A 23785-nucleotide genomic window follows, 5' to 3' on the forward strand; every position below is an offset into this window, starting at 1 on the left:
GAAAACAGTCCAGTAAACATTAGCTTAACAAATGCACGATACTAGATACTAGAAATTCCTGTGTTTCTCCAAGGAGAAAGAAAGACACAAAGTGCTAGTACAAGGTGGTCATGGGACACTTAGGGCTCTGATGGCTTGACTTTGTTTTTTATGCACTGATTCCTCTGGTGTGTTCAATACACTGTTAAAAAACAAGACTTTTAAGGGCAAAAAGTGGAAAGGTAGGGTAGGCATTCATGTGACATTTTTTTTTTCATGTTTCTATACTTTGTTGGTCTTAGAACTATCTTTAAAAATAGTATCCTAGTTAATACAATAAAGCTAATGAATGCACAGACAGAATCCCAGCAGGAACAGACTACTCAAAGAAATAACACTATTGTCACACTCAAAAATATGTCCATATACAGGTTTCTACATTTACCCTCATGACAACAAGTCTAGCTAAGCCCAACAAGTACTAACAGCAGTTTGTGATAAAAGAGTAAATTAAAATAACAGCAAAGCAAAAGGTTTCAAAATAGGACATACTGAAGAACACCAAGATAGGGCCTCCTGCTAGAATGACCGCTTCCTAAAACTGCTCATAGATAATGGCTAAGTACTTTTGTTTTCTACTTTAATCTCCCATTGCCAGATGACACAGAGAGTGGCATGTCTCTTATTCTGCATTTCCTTTAATAGTCTTCCTACATTTAGACAAACCCACTTCCTGAAGCCTGGGTACTTTTCATATTAAGGATGTGCAGACTTCAGTGAAAAGTGTTCTATTCTGGGAGTGGAGAGAAGAGAAGGTGTGTGCAAACAATCTCAAGGTTAATTGCATAAATCTCAGGGACACTACACACCTGGATCTTTATATTCCTGCAGAAGTTTAGCCTTCAGTAAATCTGGATAAGCAGTATGGCTGGTGGACGAGTCATTCTTTGCAGGTGATGATGTGTACTCCTGCCATTAAGCATCTTTTCTGCTGTAAAAGTGTGTGGCAACCTGATTAGCATATGCTAGAGGGACTAAGCCATGAATCATCAAAGTATCTCCCAAACTGTGTCACCTCAACTCCTACTGCAAGATAGAGCCAAGGTCGATTTATGCCTTTTTAAGAACTTGGGAATGCCTGGAACTAGATTTTATGAAGGGAAGAACCAAATCTTAAGAGTTTCCTAAGGAAAACATTTCCTAGAGGATTCAATCACATTAGTCAAAGGGTTTGTTGGCTGAAATACTGAAATGTGAATAAGGCTTTCAGACTAATGGCATCTGAATCCCCTTGTTCTATTGTTATCACTAGGCCCCCACTTTTCTGCTAGATTTCCTTCTGTCATGAAATCCCAAGTTCCAATGATTCTAAAGTTGTAATATGCCTTCTGATAAGTAGAAGAGTTTGCTCTGTGTTCAAAATATTGTCCACTGAATTTATAAGCATCCTTGAAATACCAGATAACTTGACTAAGAAAAGATTTGCAAATGCAATGAATATTGAGGCTCTTAGAGACACATATACATTAATTAGGAGTAATGCAGGTAAAATGCTGAAGATGCTGATTCCCAAATTCACAGGTCTGTCCCAGGGCTTCCACATCTAAGAATCACTGGTTTCTTCTACACCTAAAGGGCTTTCTGGGTGAAGTAAAAAGACACTAGGTTCCTCAAACACCAAACATCTGGGATATTTATAGGGTGATGAGAGCAATCCATCACTTTCTTCCTACTCCAAAATGTGGTCCTCCTTTCTTTTCAAAACAGGAGGGCTTTGGGGACAAAGGGTATAAGGACTATTTCTGAAGTTTGTCCCAGAAACACTTTTGCTCTCTTTCCACACTAGTTCTCCTTCCGCTTCAAATTCTGCCATTGCTGACTTTCCTCCCTTTTTCACTGTTAAGGATATCCTCTTTCATCTTTGTCTAATCCATTTTATATTATTCTTGCTCTACCTCCCTTTCCCTCATCTTCAGTTTCTTCTTGTCCAAGTGTGCTCTTCTCTTCTTTTACATTCTTCCTCTACTCCTTTCTGCCTGCCCATCTTTGCCCTTGTTATCTTTTCTATCCCCTCCACTTTAATGAGAACTGATAATCAAGAAGGAGAACTGGCTAGACCCATGTCCTACTGAATCAACAGGAAACTTGAGAGCCAAACCTAGAAAGAAAGTAATTACATGCTGGCCTTCTACAAGAACAAAGAACTTAATTATTAACATATATTTTTTGGGACCAGGCCTGTGATTTCGTTGATATAGAAAAATCCCTGGTAGAGAAACATGCTCTATCATTCAAAGGCATTTAGGGAAGCAGTTGCTAAATCAATGGGCCAGGAAACATTAAAAGCTGAGTTCCAATCCAAAGACACTTAGTGACTATGCAATTCTAGGCCCATCACTTAATTGCTGTCTGCCTCAGTTTCCCAAATTGAAAATGGAATTAAATAGCATCCAGTTCTCAGAGTTGTGAGGATCAAATGATAGCATATAGAATCTGGCTCAGGTGCTATATAAAAGTTTGTTCCCCTACCATCCCTTTGAAAGCAGATAAGCAAATGGTCTCTAACATAAAGAGAGTTGCCTGGGAAACTCAGGGGACAAATGACTCGCCCAGGGTCACATAACTACCGTTTGTATGAGATGGGATTTAAAGTCAGTTCTTGACTCCAAGACTGGGTACCTAACCTATTCACTATGTCTTGCTGTCTCTCAAATTATTAGCATAATAAAGAAAGGAAATACAATTGCTATTATTTCTGAGCTAAATAACTTTCCAAAGTTATTGACAGGGGCTAGAAAAGAGGACAGAAGAAAGGAGGAGATCCACCTAATTAAAATACACATCTCTATTAATATTGAGAATGTGAAAGGAACTTAAGACAGGGACAAAACTCTTCAAGTTCAGTACATATAAAAGTGAACTAAATTTTGGATTGCAGAAAAAAAAATGTAGTAACCTGTTTCTTTTTCTGAGATTTTCATCAATTTAAGAATGAGGATGATAACAAAATATTTTTTTTTTTAAACCCTTACCTTCCGTCTTGGAGTCAATACTGTGTATTGGCTCCAAGGCAGAAGAGTGGTAAGGGCTAGGCAATGGGGGTCAAGTGACTTGCCCAGGGTCACACAGCTGGGAAGTGTCTGAGGCCGGATTTGAACCTGGGACCTCCCGTCTCTAGGCCTGGCTCTCAATCCACTGAGCCACCCAGCTGCCCCCGTAAGCTTTTATTTTTAAGGTTCACTATTACAGCAAAGACAAGTTATATTCTTGTAACAATTTTGATAATCATTATTTCTGAGTGTTGAAAATTAAGAGAACCTGTTAAATATTTTACTTGTTTTGTTTTTTAAACAAAGAAGAAAAGATATCTTCCTACCAAAAGGAGTGCAAAGGGAAAAACGAGTGAAATAGAGAATACATTTTAAGAGGAGAGGGAAAGCTGAACATCCATACAGAAGTTGCAAATGTCAGACATTAGTATTTATATTGTTAAAATGTCAAGAAGATCTAAGTTTGCAAATTGTTTGGACATGTATAATGGCAGTTTGTATGATGCCTCTCCAATGAGAATCCTGAGCCACTTAACACTAATTAAAAATCACACACAGTCATATTTCACAGGCTAGTAAACTAGAGCACAGTTGACCTAAATGACTTTCCAAAGTCTTATAGTGAATCTGTCAAAACCAAACCAATGGCCAGTCAGACATCTGGCAAACTAATCCCGAAATGCTCATACCCTTCCATTAAAAGACAGAAAAAGTCGTACAACGAAAAGAATAATTTTATAAATGTCTTGTATGAAAGGAATTGGGTGACCTTAAATATTCTGCCTATCAGTGATCTTTTGAGCTCTCTTATGCTGGGACATATAAAGATGCTTTGTTTCAACTGGGAAGAGTACCATGACTAGTACATTACCTTATACTTCTGACAATCTGATGGAAAAGTTATATTAAACAATTCAATTATTCTACCTGTATAAGACACCACAGAGACAAAATGCTAGACTCCAATTCTCCAAACTAGAAAAACATACTGCCTCGGTATAACTTTAAGGAACACATGACTAGAATAAATCCCAAAAAAACGAAGTTCAATATCAGCCTTCCTGGTTACTGTAGTAGTGAATATCCCCACCTCTAGGTGGAAGACTGAGGAAGTTTATTTCCTTAGGCAGAAACCATAAAAAATGTAAATTCTACTTGAAACCTGGAAAAGAGATAAATCCCTGTTATTTCATTTTGTAAAAGAAAAAAGAATTCATTTTAAAAGTTATATTCAATTAGCTACTACCAATATTTTTAAGAGCAACAAAATAAATTTAAACAAATATTATAATTCTAAATCTTCTTTTTAAAGGTCATCTCTTATGGGAAAGGTAAATTTAAAATAATTTCTATTTTCTATCATTCCAATTTTCCTTTTACTTTAACTGTGCTTATGGCTCCAGAAATAAAAATTAGAGCCATGTTATAAAGTAGTTGGTTAATAATGTCCAACTCTGGAAAACAGTTTCCTAGCTTTTTTTGAAGTGCATTTAGGTATATTTTGTCAAAAACCATTAAAAAAAATCTAAATTGGGAGTGTATAGATCTCCAATCCCATACAACTCCCCCTCTCAAGAACTCAGGTGCCTAATCTAGAATATGACTGGGTTGAATAAGCTAACTGCTTTGGTCTCTTCTAGTTCTAAGGCTGTACAATTCTAAAAAATAACCACATTTATAGAGTATCAGATTTGTACATATCTGACACAAGGCCTTAAAGTTTGCAGCAAAATGCATGCCATAGGAGGTGAAGTGAATTCTGAGCAATCTCCAAGAAGCAAGGTAGCAAGGAAACAGCTTCATTTAATTTAAAAAAATGTAGAAACAACCTATGCTCACCTTCTGATATTTCTGCCACCACTTTTGTGAACAGCGGTCTTCCCATGATACAGGTTTTGAAGATGGAAAAAGCTGGCACCTACTAAGAGATTCCAACTGGATTGCCGCCATGATTGAAGGCAACACTCGCTCAGGAAGGATTTGTACTTTTGCTTGCTGGATTCTGCAGTCAAGGGAACCGAACATGGGAGATAATTTAAGCAAAAATTAACTAGATTCGGATTCCAAGCCCTGGAATAGATACAATCACTCTAAAAATACAAAATTCTGTAAAGTTACTTATTTTTCATCAATAATTACATGCCAATATACAAACCACTTTTCTGAAAGAAAATAATCCATACATTGTACTATTATGCTCTATTTCCAATAGAGGATAGCCTGAGCTGTGGCAGCTTAATCTTAATGTGGAATCAGGAAGAGAGATCTTGGACTAAGTTGTATAACACATGACACTGGGAGAGGGGGAGGGGAAGTAATTGAACCAAAAGTTTCAAAAGTCAACATAAAATCAAGTACTGATAATTTATTTTGTGAACTATCTAGAGTCCTTCCAAAGTCTTCCTTATTTGCCTTTTAGAAAGAGCATTTTAACAAAAAGAGAAAATACCAAATAATCTGGCTAATTATTACACAAAAAAAAAGAGATTAAAATGAGGTTAATAACAACATATAGTAGGACCTCATTTTATGTGAACATGTAAGTTGAAAATTGTACATAATAGCAAACCCCATTATTCATATATATATATGTATATTTATTTTATTTTTATATAAACATACCTAGGTAACTTTACAACTTTTCTTAGACTTATCAGAAATATCAGCATCACTACTCTTGGACTTTGAGGTCTTTACTAATAATTAAATAGTGAAACAAAGAGATGGCTGCTAGGTGGCTCAGTAGACTGAGAGCTAGGTCAATAGATTGGAGGTCCTGGTTCAAATTTGGCCTCAGGTACTTCCTAGCTGTGTGACTCTGGGCAAATCACTTAACCCCCACTGCCTGAGCCTTACTGCTGTGCAATTGGAATCTGAACCCTAAAACTTCAATTCCCAGCATCCCACTTTCCTCGCTGACATAGGGAGGATATAAATTTTGTGTTACCTTGCCTCTCTTGTGATCGTGACTGGTTGAAATGGTCTTTTTGGGAGAGGCAAGAGAACTATTAATGTGGTCTTATTTTGGTTAGATAATTATATTTTTATACTTCTATTTCCTTTTTATTCCTTTACTTCAAATGATTATTAATAAACTTTATAAAATATAATACTTGGAGCATTGACATTAATTTAAATCCTACACTACTCTTCTGCCTTTGAACTAATACCTATCCTAAGACAGAAGGTAAGGGTTTAAAAAGGTAAACAAAAAAGACAAAAGTGCACTGCTCTGACCCTGACAAGACTTATTTCAAGAAAAAACTGAACAAAGACTGATGCAGGAACTAATGTTTTCCACAGAACAATGTAATGACTCACAATAACATTTCTCAGAGTGAGAATGAACATGACCTGGTGAACTGCTGAGAGGCTTTATACCAATTGAGAAAATGGTGTGAATTTAATGAATAATTAAAAAAATTTTATTTTACATTTTTTACTGCCTTTTATTATTTTCAATTATCAATCATGTATCCCTGAATTCACATGTGCTGAGTTCATATAAAATGAGATCTTATAGTACCTGTATACTGTAGTTTAAATGCTTTCAAAAGTTTACAAAGCTATTTACTCACAACACCTTAAGAAATATGTTCTGAACAAATGTCTTCCTATTTTTATAAATTTAGAAACTAAAACTGAGGGAAGGGAAACAAATTAATCACAATCAAAGGGTATCTAAAGTAATAACACAGCTGAATAGCAGAGCAGGACTTTTGATTCCATGTGAAGTCTTTACTACTAGGCAATACTGCCTCCTCCAGGTTAAAGAACTGTTTATGGATTTCAAATTTCATGCATTATTTCTCCTATTACCAGAGAAAAATTGAAAGCTGGCTGTGCCAGGCAATGGAAAAGTACTGTGAAAACTTAATGAAAAGGATTTATATAAGAAAGCATTTGTTTTTCCCTCATACTTAAGGGGACAATATTTTAAACTTATAAATAAATAAAACACCTCAAATTCTATATGCTATGCCATTTAGTTTTTAAAATGCTATTCATCAAAATCTTCACTTTTTATAGTATCTAATTAAGAAAGCCAATTTTTTTTTAATTTAAGACAGTTGGCTTCATCATTAGTTACATTTAGGGTTTCTAAAATGATTTTTCAAAACTACTGTTAACCCTAACAAATGAAGACTATGAAAAAGAAACACATACTTCCACTTAATTGTTCGATGGAACTACTTACATATACCCTCTAGAGAATGTAGATATGATGTGAAACTAATGATCACTACCCTCTACTACAGTACTATTTTTATGTCTCATCATGGAATGGAAGAAAACTTGGGGATCTCAAAGACTATTTCAGTATAACCCAAGTCTGGCAGTTTCACCAACCTGAAATACTCAGCAATGCAATGTGCATGTCTTGTGTCTATCAACTTGGAAAAATCTGCAGTAGCAAATAACCAAAGAGTTAGCTGCTGGGAAAAAATTTTTTGGGTAGAGCAAATCACAAAGGTTGGCAACTAATATAAGGCATGATTTTGATAAGCACTGGTAGGGGATTACTCACAGAAATTTTAAAATGAATCCTTGAAGTAGGGATTACTTTAATTGTATATATGTTCACTAAAAACATTTAGTGAAAATCTTTTGCCCTATCCAAATGTAAACTAAAATGATTTAAAATTCTCAATCTTGTTTTTATTGTTGCCCAGGTAATATGTTAAATAGCAAATGAATTTAAGTATATAAATATGCAGAGGAATTAAAAAGCTCTCATCTCCTCAAGTTATTGACAAAATTAACAAAAATATCTCATTTAACTATGACAGAAAACTATAACTTCACATGACGATGCATGTATGTTTACAAGTTATGAGTAGATGAGATCAGTAAACAACTACAACTAAAAGGTTTACCATGCATTTTATTTATTAATCCATTAGAACCATCAATGAACTATTTCCAATTATCAACTTCATGTACATATCATTTTAATATTCTATTTGCCACCGTAGTTTGTTCAAAGCATTGATGACTTCCATAAGTTGAAGAATCAGAAAATTCACACGAGTCACAAAAATTATTCAAAGACTGTGATATAAGACTTATGGAAAATCCTCAAGATGCTAAGATTATTCTTCCTAGAAATGAAAAGGCTACATGGTACAGACTTCATGGTTATTATGCAGACTAACACAAAAGAGCAGTGCCCTTTTACTCTCAATCTTTCATCTACCAGAGACAGAAAAGGAAATAGTTGTTAAAGTGACTTAAATTACATTAAAAAAAAATTCCCAGCAAGGGTTGTTAAAGCAATCTATGTTATCTTTTAGGGAAGTTTTAAAAATGAGGACAGATTTTCATCATTTTTTAGATAGTTTAAAAGAAGTCTCATTTGAGAGCAAAGGAAAAATGCCTTTTCAAAGATTTCTAGACCTGAATAACAATGTTCATTATTATTAAGTCACAATCATATGCTTTACATTCCTGGACAACACTCATAGGTACTGGTGTACTGCCATCTTGTGTTCAAATAGTAACTTTGCAACTACTAAAAAAATATTCATAGAAAACTTTTCCTTTATGCAATATTAAAAATATATATATCTCATCTACATAGCATTACATGAAAAAACAAAAATCTTCAGAACATGATTTTTTATAAAAGCAAAAATTGAAGTGAGAAAATAGCCTGTAAGGTTACAATGCACTTCACCAGATCAATTTCTTTCCTGTTTCTTCCTAGCCCCTTATATAGTTCTCTATTCTGTTCTCCTACCTCCCAACTGTTGGTTTTAGGAACTTCATATTAGTAGAAGGCAGGAGTGATAATAATAAACATCTAGTTTTTCAAGAGATGAAGCGGTCACTTGTAATCAAGTCAGGTTTTGCTTTTGTTTTTTTAATAAGACTACAATGTTAAGTGTGGTGAGCAACAAAAAGAAATAAAATTTAAATATGAAAAAAATATATATATATAGTAGCCTTGCCAAAACATTGGCCAGGATGGCTTATGTTTAATAGATTCACAAGAATTTCTTGGATGCCTATTATATGTCCAGGCATTGTATTAAGAATTATGAAGCATACAAAAAGCAGAATAAAACCTAATTCCTGCCTACTGAGAGATACCCCAACTAAAATCCCATCTACTACAGAAAGCCTTCCCCAACTCCTCTTAGTTGTAGTACCTTTCCTCTATTGATTTTTCTATTTATCCTTGTTTTGTACATACATGTTTACATATTATCTCCCATTAAACTGGGAGCTCCTTGAGAGTTGGGCCTATCTTTTGCCTCTTTTGGTATTCCCAGCACATAGTATACAGTGCCTGGCACATAGTAAGCACTTAATGTATGCTGACTAATTAATGTACAATGTTGACCTGCAAAATTTTCTAGTGCAGTGTGAATATCCAATCATCTGTGAAGGACCAATAGTCTTTCTGACAGAGATCTGCCCAAATTCTGTCGCATGGATGAATGCACTTACATCTTTATTGGAATAACATTGTGAATGGAGAGTCAGGCTGTACTAAGTTCTACCCTGTAACAGGAAGCATGATAATAGTGTTCTTTAGCAGTATGAAAATATGGAAAAGGTCAAATTGTTTTCTTTTTAAAGGACAATCAGACTAACCAATTAAGAAATAGCTGAAGTCACAAGGCTAATAAAGGGATAACTTTTAAAGCACACGTAGCAATTTCTTACCCATCCGATTGTGTTCTTATTTCAAGTACTTTGAACCTCTGTCTTCCTACAGCTTTCACTTTTACTATTTCAATTCCAAAGTCCTGCTCTTCCCGATAGGCATATATTTCGGCAGTAGTCCCAAAATGTGCTTCCCTTTCCTGTATGTTACTGAAGACATGATTTTAAAAAAGGAAATGCCGTTCAATTGTCTAAAATTTCTATTTCAATAAATGCAATGCTACTAAGGGCACTAAACGTACAATCTTCACAAAACCAAACATTGTTTATTATAGCCCCTTATAAAAAATTACTACCAAATTTACCAAAGGTCCATTAGCAATTTTTAACAAAGTGACAGGTACCTATTTGTTTGAATCAATTAGGACATCAAATGTTAGCTTCAATGATTCTTTGGATCCCACCTCCACAGTGTTTCCTGCCCAAACCTCCAATTTCCTAATTACAATATTTAAAGCCTAGTCTTTTTATACCACTAGGTTTTATTCATGGATTTATCATTTTGATCGGTAGTCTGTCCTTTGCAAAGTCAAGTTTTTACGTTAAAATATATAATTTCCTTCCCTTCAAATTAGTAAAATTTCTAAGATTGAGAAATGAATGCTTTTTTACTATGTATATTTTGTAGCATATGACATCAAGCTTCTGAAAGTTTTTAAATTAAAAATTGAAACTTGAATCAATTAAAAAATTTGAGAATACAATACAATCAATGTATGAAATATAAAAATATTCAAAGCCTGATCCTACAATTATATGGCATGTATGCAAATATGTGTATATACATATGTATATACAAAAACATATATATGAATTTGGATAATGAAGGTCATCAACCTTCCCAAATGGTATTTTTTATAGTTTTATCATAAAATTTATTAACCAACAGAATCATATACTATCCTGTATATACATAAATGTTTACTGACTGATTGATGGACAGTAATCATTGCTTTGGCTTCCCCATTATACCAGTGACTCCAGAAAAAAAAATGGTATCAAAAAAATTAACTCAAATTTTTTTTACCTGTAAGCTAGAACTGCAAAAGTTCTGTCTTTCTGAATTAAATTCCGCACCATGCTAACTTCTTGAGGGCGAAAAAGCTGAAGAGGTAAGGTTTGGCCAGGAATCAACATCATCATCACCTGTGGCAAAACTGGAATCACCTGACAGCTGTCATCATCATGCAAAGTCCTGCCATGAAATTCTTCCATATCAGAGCCCAGATACTATTTAAGAATACATACACACAATGACTTCATGGATGGGAAAGCAAAATCTTATCAAACACTATTAATGTGATATATACAAACAGATATAATCTAACAATGGTCCAAAAGTCTTAAATCAAAATACGTGCCATTTTAAAGCATTAAATAACACTACTGTACTAAGCAGCAATGTATAAAGTTAAACATTTCACTAAGTTAATCATAGTACTAACAAGATGCTGGGATGAAAGAAGATGGAAAATTACTCTAAACATCAGCTTAAATTCAGAAGTTTCCAATCTGTGGGCTGAGAAATTACAGAAAGGACCATATGAATCTACATGTACATTAAGAATTGTCATTTACCTTCAACAAAACACCTAATGATGTTGCCAAGTTAACAAGCATACTTTTTTGTAAACTGAATGAACAATAACTTGCACTTGTTTTTCAAATGTTCATGAATATTTAATAAAAGTTGATTTAAAAGCATTTCTGAATTCACAGTAGCTTTTAAACCTTATTTTCTAATCCAGTGGATATTAATGTGGAATCAAAATTATTTTCTATTAAAAGATTTCTTACATTCAAAAAGCTTGGGAGCCACGATTCAAATTTCTTTTCTCATCCACACACCCACACATATGTATATACTGAAGTACAGCTTTTACAAAATTATGCATTACAGAAGGCTTGTCAGTTAGTGACTGATATCCTCATCCATATAGAGTTGTATTAGGTTATAGTGAAAACACAGCACAATCCGTTTCTGCTAATCTGTAGAATTAAGATAGTTAAAAGTGGCCCTGATCAAGATTTTCATAGAGTACACACCATATGTGATGTTGGCAGGCTGGTGTCAAAATTTATGATATTAGGTTTTTTGGTTTCTTGGCTGTCCTGATCTTCCACTTCCATTTCATCATCTTCTTCATTTTCTGCTAATGAGCAGTAAAAGAACATTGAATTTTTAAGAAGTGAATTAATGTGTTAAAATACAATTATTTTAATGAAAAGGTTTCACATTTAAAGTTTTTGGGGCATGTCCTTCTAGAGCAGGTTTTTAACCTAGGATCCACAAAATTTCTTGAGTGGGATAAAAAATACGTTTTTGTTTTCACTAACCTCTAAATGAAATTTAGAATTTCTCTCAGTTTTTTAGTGATATTATTCTGAGAAGGGGTTCATAGACTTACTGTGAACCCTGCTTACAAAAGAAAAATTCTATCAAAGAAAATAAAAACGCATCCTCAAGTAGATAGAACTGATAGAGGAGGAAGAGTAATAGATCTAAAATAAAGATATGCTGGTAAATGTTTAACAATAGAATTAATGGTTTATTGAACATAACTCTAGGTTTGAAGCCTGGAAGTTGAGTTCAAATCCAGCCTCAGACACTAGCTGTGCAACCCTAAGCAAATCATTTAACCTGTCTGACTTGGTTTCTGTAACTGTAAAATAGAGGTGAAAAGAGCACCTACCTCAAAGGTCATTATGAAGATCACATGAGATAATATTTGTAAAGCACTTAATACAGAGTCTGGCAAATGTTTTTTTTTTCTTTCTCTCTTCTTTTAGGTTTAATACAAATTATTAACATTTCCTCTATCACTTTCTTAAGACTAGAGAATCAACAAAACACCCACCTTGATTTGTAGCACTTGCCTATTTCCAAAGTGTAAAGTTCACTATGGCAAGGACAAAAACACCTAGAACTAGAATGCTACTTGGAGCTGAGTAATCTTTGCCCCTTACTTAGCTGTATGACCTTGGGATAAGTCTTCCCTCACTGATCTTCAGTTTCTTCACTTTAAAAGAATCAGAGGGTTCTAGCTCTAATATTCTGTGTTTAGGTGACTCAATGATGGTTCACCGTTCCTACCTGCTCTTCAAAAAAAAAAAAGGTTTTTTTGGTAGTAGCAGTAGATGCTTAATGCTTATTGATTTTGGAATCTTTGCAACATTCTTTCTGGTCACATTAAACAGTGACTATTTAGTTTGACTGTTATCAATAACCAACTATAAACATGAAAAAAGATAATGAATTTCACCATGTGAAAATTTCACTTCTAAAGTTTACATGAAAAATAATTCTGCTTTGAAAAATCACAATAGAAAAAATAATTGGAAGACTTTCACCAAAAAATATGGACCTCCCAAACATTTGTTTCCTGTAACACTACAATAAGGAAGAGATCAGCAAGTTCTTTCTATTCATACATCACATTTGTAAAGCAAATTCGACTCTGTAATTTTAGAAAAGGTGGATTTTACACATAGGTATCACTTTTCTTTTTTACAAAGTACTAGACTGTACACATCTCCTTTGTACTATCATGAAATAAATGCTTTGCACCTTAATTTTAAACTATTATTACTTCCCATTGAGGCTATAATATAATAGTATAGTAGTTAGCATTTTTATAGTGCTTTAAAGTTTGCAAGCACTTTACAAGGGTTACATTTCATCCTCAAAACAATCCTGGGAGTTAGGCCAATCAAACATTTATTAAGTGTCCAAGTAGTAAGTACTGTGCTAAGTACAGGGGATACAATAAGAGGAAAAGGCCCTATCCTGAAGGAGCTTACAATCTAAAGGGAGTGACAACATGCAAACAAATATGAATAAAGCAGGTTATATACAGGATAAATAGTAAATAATTAACAGAGGAGTGGCACTAGAATTAAGTGGGATTGGGAAAGGCTTCCAGGAAAAGATAAGAATTCATTCAAGCCCTAAAGGAAGCCAGGAGGCAGAGTTGAGAAGGGAAAGAATTTTAGGCATCTGGGACAGTCAGAGAAAATGCACTGAATTAACAGATTAAATGTCTTATAATCCTCATTTTATAGATGAGGAAAGTGAGGCAGGCAGACCTAGGGTCACACATCCAGAAAGTGTCTAGGGCGGGACATGAACTTGGTTCCACTATCCCACCAGCTGCCTCCCAAAATGATTCCCCTTTCCTCTCTAATCCATTTTACAAATTGGGGTAGTAACCTTCCCAAGGGGGCAGGTCTGTCAAGGAAATACAAAGTTCCTTAGGCCATCATTTAAAGTCCTCCATCATCTAACTCCAGGCTAAAGATATGCTCTACCTCTTTACACACCCTAAGCCTCAGCTAAAACCAGACTACTGGCTATTCCCAGTCCTGCCCTAGTTTTCCTGCTTCCAAGTCACTCACATGGCCTCCTTTCTCCACTGACAGAAATCCCTTCCTTCTTTTAAGCTCAAACACATCCTCCCTCATCTTGACTTCACCTCAGCTATTTGGAACTTGCCCTCTTCAACATTTCCTATACTTAGTTTAGCCCTCATTCTCCTCTGTCAGCACCTATCTCAAAGTACTGCATATAGCAAGCAATCTATAAACTCACAATGTACACAGTAGAGATGTATTTAATCTAGTAGATAGAGTGGTTAGAGGGCCCTCCTGATGCCAGTTAGACCTGAGTTCAAGTCTCACGTCTGACACATGCTGACTGTGGGATCCCTGGACAAACTCTTGGTATTCAAAGTAACCTCCTAAAACTACAATTTTTCAGAGAAGCGGTCACCTTCATTGGAAGAGAAAGTTTTTCTCAACATAGAGCTCACTATACCAATGAAATCATAGGTCCAATCACTCCTATGTTAGAATTAATAAATAGAAAGATAATGAATAAATAGAAGATAATAAATGTATATATATGCTATTTTAAATTTGATCAAATTTGAAATATTTCAATATACAGATAGTGTGAATACAAATATGATCCGGTGTGCAAATGTGTATTTAGTAAATAAAGGTTTTGGATTTATTAACATCTAAGAATAACAAGTAACTATAAAATCTAAGAAATCTGCTACAAAATTATTGTTATTATGCTGAAATCACTTATTGATTTTCACACTAGGAATATGGAAATGTTCAATTAGCTGAATGGTTCCTCCCATGAGTTACAATATCTAAGAACTGAAATGTGACAAATTTTTCTCATTTATAATTTTATTCATTCTTTATACAAATCTGGAAACATTAATTTTCAATCTGCATGTTGAAAGAATAAGTGTCCATTATACTAAATTTTATCATTCTACAGCTTTAAGTGAAATTTTAAAACTTTCAAAAATATTACATTTAAATAATCTGACTCCTATTAATTATCTTTGCCTCATTTTCTTGTATAATGGTTCTCCTTGAAAAACATTTGGCTAAAGCCCACTTGCTCCTAACTTAGCTGTATTATCTGTTACTGTTCCAGTTGGTCAGGATAGATTTCCCCATTCCTTAAATGTTAAACCATTTCCTTAGAGCTCAATAGGAAAACCATAGAAAAGTTTTTATTGCATGGGTTTATGAATAATACATGCATTTGAAAAACTAAAACTTATACTCCTATTTGGAAATCTTTATTATTAGATTGGCAACACACATACATACTCTGTTCTCTTGACAAAAAACACACCATTTGTTCAGTGTGTGCAACTGGTTAACCTGGAAAACTATAAAGATCAATGGCTCACTTTAATGTAGTGTTAAGTATAAACCATCTGTACTTTTTTCACCTGCTACATTGAAAAACAAAACAAAAAACTGAATTTAGTAATTAAAAAAATTAACTTGTATTCATTCTGAAGGGTGAGGAAAGACTGTTTCTTTCAATTGAAATGTTTCACTTTTTAACTTTTAGACCAAATAGTATTTAAATGGACACAAGACAAATCACCAAGTTTGACTTAATCCTAACAACTGCCTGGTGTTTACTTTTTTTCAAGAAAAGGTACTTTGGAACTGGTCTCCCTCCATCTATTTATTCTCTGTCCTCTTCATTTTATGCCTGATTCTGCCTCCAGATTAAAGCAAAACAGCCCTGTGACCATGTCACTCCCTTGTTCAAAAACAATCAATGCTCCCCCCCCAAAGTCAAAATTTCTAGCTTTTCACACATTTGTCACTTATTCCCTATAAGTACACTCCACTATAAGTAGACAGGTCTACTCATCTATCCCTAAACATTATTCTTTCCCTTTTCTGCATCCTTGATCTACCTTTAACAGTAATTTTTCTTTCAACTTTTAATTATGCCCATCCTTCAACCAATCAAGCCTTTACTTATTTTTATATCTTGGCACAAAATAAGCACTCGAAAAATGTTTACTGAGTGATTAAAACTTTTTGGTTGCTATGTGTCATTGTACTAGATTCAGGAGATACAATGAAAAAGTAAAAACAGTCCCTCCCTCAAAGAACTCTAATGTGGGAAACAACATGTAAACAGGTACATGCAAAATATACAAAGAAAGTCAAAGTGCAGCTCAAACTCAACTACCCTCAGGAAATTTTTCAGAAACTCCTGCATCTTACACCATAATAGACTTCAAATGCATTCATCCACTCACAAGGCACTTACTTATTTACTACACTATATTGTTAATATCCCACCCCCACCCCCAAATTCTCCCCAACTGGACCAAGTTCCATAAATACAGAGATCCTCCCTAAGGCTTGTCACAATACATAACATATGAATGAATAGTGATTAATTAACATGTGTTACTAACTACAGTCCTACAAAATAAAAATAATTACCATCTTTTCTGTCTGGGTTTGGAATTAATTTACAAAATTATTTTATCCCCATTTTTCTGTGAATTAGCCCACGTGGTGTAGTAGGAAAAGACCTGAAACAGGATTCAGGGGTCCTGGGAAAGCTAAAATGAGGTCCACTTTCTGTCACAGGGCTGCTGTGAAGGTCAATAGACGGAACTTTAGGCGAGACACACCAAGCTGATGAGCCCAGGCAAGTCCCTTCCCCTCTCCTGGCCTCAGCGAGCACGTCTGTCAAAGGGTGATCATCGCAGACTTGCTGCTGTCAGTGAGGTGCAGTCAAGGAGGCCACAGCCAGGGCCCGGAAATACATTCGCCCGCCCGGCTCCATCCGTTCGTCCGCTTCGGGAGGTGGGGAAAGCTTCCACAACACAGCTTGTCTCGGGTGGAGACTGCGACCACGGGGATGGGGGCAGGGGGTGGCCTTAGCACGCTGGCGGGCCTTTATTGAGCATCTCCTACGTGCCAGGCCTGGGCCAGACCCAATGATACGCAAAGGCCCTGCCCTCGAGGAGCTTCTATTCTGCTGGCTGTGTAGGGGTGGCCGGGGGCGAAGACCCCCGAGTGCTCCCTGGGCGGGGCCTGGTGGAGGCCGGGGAGGTTTCATAGAGGAGGCGGAGGCGGGGACCTCCACTTCCCTCACACTTCTATCCCCAGCCCCATCCTCCCCAAAGCTCCCTACCCCAAGGTCCCCAGCCCTCCCCCCAATCTTCCCCCCCGCCCCGGCCCGCCGCCAGGGCGGCTCCGCGGGCTGCGGGCTGCCGGCCTCCACTTGGGGTGGGCCGGGCCCAAGTAGGTTCTGTTCTCCGCCCCGAGAGGGTGCCCCAAGGCCCCGGACCGCCTCCCCACCCAGCCCCACTCCTCCCCCGGAGGCATCAGCGGCTAGGCGGTTACCGGGCATGAGCTGCAGGTGGTTCCCCATGTTTGGTTCTCCTCCGCCACCTTCGTCAGCCATGTCTGTTTACCCGCGGGGGAGACTGGGAAAAACCATTTGGGCGGACGAGGAAAAAGAGACGGCGGCCGTCAGGTCCCGGCCCTGTCGGGCTCCGAGCGCGAAAAGCCACAGCGCCCTCTGCCGGCCCAGCGGCGCGACCGCGGGCGGGCGGGCCTAGACGACAGGGGAGGGGGAGGAGGGAGCCTGCTGAGTCCTGTCTCCATGGACTGCAGTCATCACTCCTGGAGCTCTGGTGCAGCTATTAGGGCTGTCAGAGCGCATGGTGCGGTATGGAGGAAGGGGATCTGGTAGACACTCTGGGTGTGTGTGTATGCACGCACATATATACACGTGCACACAATGTTGAATTGAATTCAGTTGTAAAATAATTGTCAAAATATTGTATTCTCTGACTAATAGGTCAAGGATGAAAATCACACAAAATTAGAGCTAAAAAAGGATCTGGTAGAGGACCAAAAAGGCATCTCTGCGTGGGGTCCACTTACAGTTTGAGGATGATCAGACCAATTCAAGTTCGGAAGGCTCTGCCATACATCCGCACCTAGAGCCCATATGATGTTGCTAAAATTTCAGATCTCACATTCCTTTAGAGCTCTTGCAATTCCGCTTTGCTCACAGATCACAGTGCTTTGATGCAGGCGTGCCATGCTAGATCCCCATGCCAGTGTCTTCCATGGCTCACAATTCCGTCCAAATTTCTTCCAAGAAACCTTGAGAAACACCTTGTAACACTTCTGACCTCCATTTGCGGGCTTGTCTTGTGAGTGTTCTATATCTTTTAGACAAACATACTTTGGGCATTTGAACAACACAGTAGGTCCATTAAAGTTGTCCCCTCTGCAGGAGAGTCTGAATGCTTGGCAGTTCAGCTGGAGGTGTCCTGTGTCTGGTACTTTTTCTTGCCAGGTGATCTGCAGAATCTTCTCAAGACAATGGAAGCAGTTCAGTTTCCTGGTAGAGCTGGCAGACTGTCCAGGTTTCACAGGCATACACCCATGAAGTCAGCACAATGGCTGTGTAGACCTTCAGTTTGGAGGGCAGATTAATACTTCTCTCCCACTCTTTGGCTCCTTTGGAGCCTCCCAAACACAGTATCTCTAGTTCATAATGCATGCATCAATCTCACCATCTACGTACACATCCCTGGAAAATATACTGCCAAGGTAAGTGAATGCGCCCACCCTAGTCAGCATTTCTCCATTTAATGTCACTGCTTGTTCCATGCATGGAAGTTGAAATTCACATAAATGAAGAAAACACACACACATACATACATACATGTATATGTGTAGCCATACATATATTATGTGTGCATATATATACATAGACACAGAATAGTTCAAAAATCACAGTGACACTGTGTGTGTGTGTACATTCAGATATTTTTCAATTGTGTCTGACTTTTCATGACCCCAGTTGAGGTATTTTTTGGCAGAGACAGAGGACTAGTTTCCCATTTCCTTCTCCAGCTCATTTTAAGGCAAAAAGGAGGCAAATAGAGTTAAGTGATTTGCCCAGGGTCATACAGCTAATTTGAACTTAGGAAGTCTGATTTGAACTTAGGAAGATGAGTCTTACTGACACCAAGCCTGGTACTCTGTCCTCTTCAGGACTGAGTATATACACAGACATACATAACCCACTAATATATGGCAAGAAGTACATATATACACAAGACAAAAACCATTCCCCTACAGATAATGGTAGATCTATATGAATAGACAATTCTAGTTCCAGGTCACTCATAATAAGAAAAATACCATTCAAAAGAACTCTAAGTTTTCACCTCACATACAGCAAAGATGACTGAGGGGGATAGTCAGTGTTGGAAAGATAAGGATTAATGCATTGTGGACTGAGCTTTGGTATGACCATTCTGCAAGTAATTTGAATCATGTAAGTCAAGTGGCTAAAATGCCCCATACCCTTTGACTCAGATTCCAGTAAAGAGCAAAAAGCTCAAAGAGATCACTGGCAAAAAGAAAGGCTTCAAAAACATTTTAAAAAATACCTACAGTATCACTTTCCTTGTAGCAAAGAAAGGGAAGTAAAGCAGGTGTCCAGCTATTAAAGAATTGTTCTATATGAATGTAATGGAATATGAATAGAATGTATAAAAGAATGAAAAGGTGTATGAATTGATACAAAGTAAAATAAAGAGAATAATGATAACATTCTCAATAAGAGAATATACATGATTTCAACAATGTATATTAAATGGCAACCACAAAATAACTGAAACTGAATGTTGTGAAATTGTAAAAAAAAAATGTTTAGTCCTCTAAATAAGAAAGAAAAGAAAAATACTTCACTCTTTTGAAGACATTTGGATTCATGGTGAGGGATGTTGCATAAAATATTATATTTTAAAAAAATATATCAAGCAGTTTTGTTGAGATTTTTCTCATTTGATTTTTTTTAATCATTTACTTCTTGATGGGAGGAAAGGAGTAAAGGGAAAGTTTATAGGGAAAAAATTAGATGATGTGAAAATAAAGTATATCAATATAATCTTTTAAAATAAAAAAATCATCTCTTGTACTTTCTAGCTCTAATAGTATGTAAATCTCTTCTTTGGCCTATTAAAATTGGAAAACAAAAATTGTATCTTATTTTATTATTCAATTCAGCAAGTTTTGATCTAGCACCTACCAAGGCTAGCCCCCTCTTTTAGGTTCTGGAGATACCAGGATAAAAATGAAACTATCCTTTGATTTCAGGAGCTTATACTCTATTTTTAAGGATTAGAACTGGGCATAGAGAAATGAAGTGGATCCAAGGGAAGAAAAATTGAGAGTTACAATCTTAGGAAAATAAAAAATAGACAATTCAGAGTAGTACATTGGAAAGAAAGATGAATGTAGAGTTAGAGAATCTGGATCTGAAGTTATTTCATTTCAGTTTCCTCATCTGGGAAGTGATAGAAGTTGAGCTAGATGACTTTCAAAATTACTATCAGTTTTGACATTCTATGACTTTAAGATATGAGTTTAAGGGTATTTACTAAGGTCAATCAAGGAGAAGCTATATAAAATGTTTAAAAAATCAAAGTCATCTCTGATCAGAAAATATGTGCATGTGTGTATATTTGTATGCTGTTCACATAGCTTATTTATCATAGCTACTCACATATATGTTATTAATATACTTATACATCCCACATATTTGAGTATATATATATATATAATCTATTCATTTAAAATATGTGACCTATATATAGATAGCCCACACATACATAAGTTTATATATATGTATATATATATATATATGTATATATGTTATTTACAGAGGAGAGCAAGAGAAAACTGACAGGCAGTCTTTGTGCTCCATTACTCATACAATGTCAAGAAAACACAAAGAATACTCTCAGGTTATTCTCTGGATCTCTTTCTAGCAGATTAATGGAAGGTACCTATATCACAAAAACATTCCATTGGAGGATATGTGGCAGGAACAAATGGTTTGAATCTCTGTGATTAGGGCACACATGGAGAAGACAGAATGCCTGGGCATAGGGCATAGTTATGACAATTCCCAGATCTAATTCTGTCAAGTAGCTGTTATCCTCTAATGGTATCCTCACGGTAGCTCTCTACTCATCTCTGATTGGTGAGCTGCTTTCACCTTCCATTTTTTTAGACTTTAGCTCTTTAAAACCATTTTTCTTGGGTTCTATACTCCCATTTGCTAAGGAACTGTGGTTATAAAGCCTCTCCTTGACTAGGGATGCTACCATATAATTAATTATTCTAATACACAATATTGTTCAATATATATACACCTACCTGTCATGCAGCGTCCAAATAAGAATTGCATTGCAATTGCAAGCATAGAAATAAGAAAAAACATCTTGCATAGAAAACAAATAGGTAATATTTAAAATAATAAATACTATATAACATAACAAATTATGCTGCCTTTTCAAACAAAGCATGTGCATCCACCAAAGAGTAACTGCTTTTCTGATTGCTTCTGAAGCATCGTGTTACCATGGTTATGACTTGACTAGTACTGGCACTTCTACTGTGACATCTTAAGCTTGTAGATGGCCTAGGATGACTGTCATCAAATTCAGGTTCCTAGGTCATGGATTCATACATTGAGATAGGGAAGGCACCTGAAAGATCCTCACATTCAAGCCCTTCATTTTATAGATGAGGAAACCAAGGCTTAGAAATGGTAAATGATTTGTCAATAGTCACACAGCTTGTAAGGTATGAGAGGCAGCATGAGAACCCAGATCTTACTGTCTCTAAGTCCAAAGGATCCATTACTGGCCAATAGTTTCAGTATTGAGCATATGTATAACCCACGCCTGTCCTTCTCTCTAGGACCTGTAGATGACTATGGTTCTGTAAGGACTACTATAGGAAGAAAATAAGGGAGAAAAGTGGATGCATCTGGGTTCAGCTCTCTCGACTGTGTTCTACAACCTACTTGATGGGTATGTATACTCAATTCCATCTAATATGACTATGGATTTTCCCTAGAAGAGCAATTGCCTGTCTTTAAACAGTTTTTAGTGGTTGATAGATAGGCTCTTCACTGAACTTCTTGGCTGAATCTTCCTTCTCTCCACTCTCTAGGAAATCCAACTAAACTCCTCTAAGGACGATAGGTAGTTGTAATAAATGATCTTTATAGGACCTAAATCAATTTCTGAGGCTATTTTGTAGATCAGCAACCAACTAAATTGTACAGATCCATATAAGATAACTTTTAATCATTCTCTTTGCAAATCAAGACTTCTTAGTGGGACTTTCTCCCTTTTAAACCATGAACATACCAATAATTGTTTTTTTGGGGGGGGACTTTTCTGAGCTAAGGTCATGCATATACACGAGACTTCTTTTAACCAGTCTCTCAGTTGAGACATACTATTATAAATCTCCCTCTCATCTCTCCCTTCTGAAACTTCAAAGCACAAGTCCAATGTAAAAATGGCTTCCATAAAAATATGAACCAATGGGAACAAGCCTTAGTATAACAAGGAATGGTTCTAGAATTCTTGATTCTTGATGGAGCCATCTTAAAGTAGTTCACTCTCAAAGGTTATCTATATTGGACAGAGTGAGCCTAGAAGGGATACTATTTACAGATGCATACTTCTCCCACAATTGCCTTCACAACTCTAGAAGCTTTTTTGATTCCTAGTTAGTTATTCCTGTGCAAACTTGGTATACAATATAATCTGAAATTAGTAGAATTCTGTTCATATTTTTCTGTTCTCACTTCAAAGATAAATTTATATGCATATCTTTATATATGAAGTCCAAAGTCTTGATAGTAATCACTGATTAAAAAGAGTAAGTCATCTAGATTTAAAGAGATTTATCTTTCCACAATCACATTGTAAATACATTCCAAAGTTAGGTTTATACAATTAAGCTAAACTCTTATGTTGATTCTTCCCAATCCTTCTCTGAATATGATCACCCTCCATTGTCCTTATGGAAGAGAGGGAAAAATTTTGTAAGCAAAGTGGTTCATTGATTTTATAAAGATCCCACACAACAGAACAGATCTTCTTTCTAGTTTATGTACTTTCATTAGGTCATTACCCCTCTGAATCTATGTCTTCATCTGATGGCAAGAAAATTCATGAATGGTACGCAGAATTGTTGAATGACTCCTTGTGGGTTTAAGAACATACCGAGTCATCTCTATATCATAATAAAGTACTGGGTGAGGGATTTAGTAGAAGTTATTTGTATTAATACTAAGGCAGCTACATGGAAGAGTGAATAGAACATTGGACTTGGAGTTGAGAAGATCTTCATTCAAATCTAGCTGAAGACATTTACTACCTGTCCTACCCTGGGCACGCCACTTATTCTGTTTGATTCAGTTTCCTCATTTGTAAAATAGAGATAATAATAGCACCCATTTCTCAGAGTTGTAGCAACAAAATTAGATAATATTTGTAAAGTGTTTTATAAGACTTTAATAAGGCTCTATACAAATCCTTGCTAATATATTAATAATTTAAAATATGTGGGTAATAAGTAATGGGAAGCCATTTTTCTAACAATACATTTCATTATTTACTTATCTAAACATTAGAAAGGTGAGAGAGCTGAGATTTAGTCAGAAAAAACAAGTATTATGATCTATGTAATCCTTACCCTCTCAGTATTTGTTTCCTCATCTATAAAATGGGAATAATAGCATTTAGTTCACAAGGTTTTATAAGGATCAAATAAGATGACCTATGCAGAGCACTTTGAAAATTTATTATTATCTCCTATGGAATATTTGCTGGATATTTCTAGATCATTTCCTTCTGTTCCCCACTTTAATTTTGGGGTGTAGACATTGCTTTTGTCAT

At 36.1% G+C, this 23785-nt stretch overlaps 1 protein-coding gene and 1 long non-coding RNA gene across 20 annotated transcripts in view; one reads left to right on the top strand and one right to left on the bottom strand.

Annotated features, from left to right (window-relative positions):
* Positions 1-21264, bottom strand: part of CRBN (cereblon) — a 41661-nt gene extending 20397 nt beyond the window's left edge. For 2 of the 13 annotated variants that reach the window (XM_001374141.5, XM_007500122.3), the window contains exons 1-5: positions 17397-17534; positions 11748-11854; positions 10729-10931; positions 9702-9851; positions 4869-5031 (exon numbers count right to left, since the gene is read on the bottom strand). In XM_001374141.5, the coding sequence (XP_001374178.2) occupies positions 4869-5031; positions 9702-9851; positions 10729-10931; positions 11748-11854; positions 17397-17457 (684 nt within the window). In that variant the 5' untranslated portion in view covers positions 17458-17534. Of the gene's footprint in view, positions 1-4868; positions 5032-9701; positions 9852-10728; positions 10932-11747; positions 11855-16484; positions 16976-17396; positions 17617-21242 lie in introns of those variants that run through there. The other 11 variants (XM_007500124.3, XM_007500123.3, XM_007500125.3 and 8 more) reach the window with 11 other exon arrangements.
* LOC103097563 (uncharacterized) overlaps positions 17963-23785 on the top strand; it is an 80928-nt gene continuing 75105 nt past the window's right edge. The window contains exons 1-3 of one of the 7 annotated variants that reach the window (XR_008913411.1): positions 17963-18217; positions 18364-18620; positions 21789-21901. This is a non-coding gene — a long non-coding RNA (uncharacterized LOC103097563). Of the gene's footprint in view, positions 18218-18363; positions 18621-21374; positions 21637-21788; positions 21902-23785 lie in introns of those variants that run through there. The other 6 variants (XR_008913406.1, XR_008913407.1, XR_008913405.1 and 3 more) reach the window with 6 other exon arrangements.

This window comes from Monodelphis domestica, chromosome 7 (assembly GCF_027887165.1).
Source record: "Monodelphis domestica isolate mMonDom1 chromosome 7, mMonDom1.pri, whole genome shotgun sequence".
Taxonomy (NCBI): Eukaryota; Metazoa; Chordata; class Mammalia; order Didelphimorphia; family Didelphidae; genus Monodelphis; species Monodelphis domestica.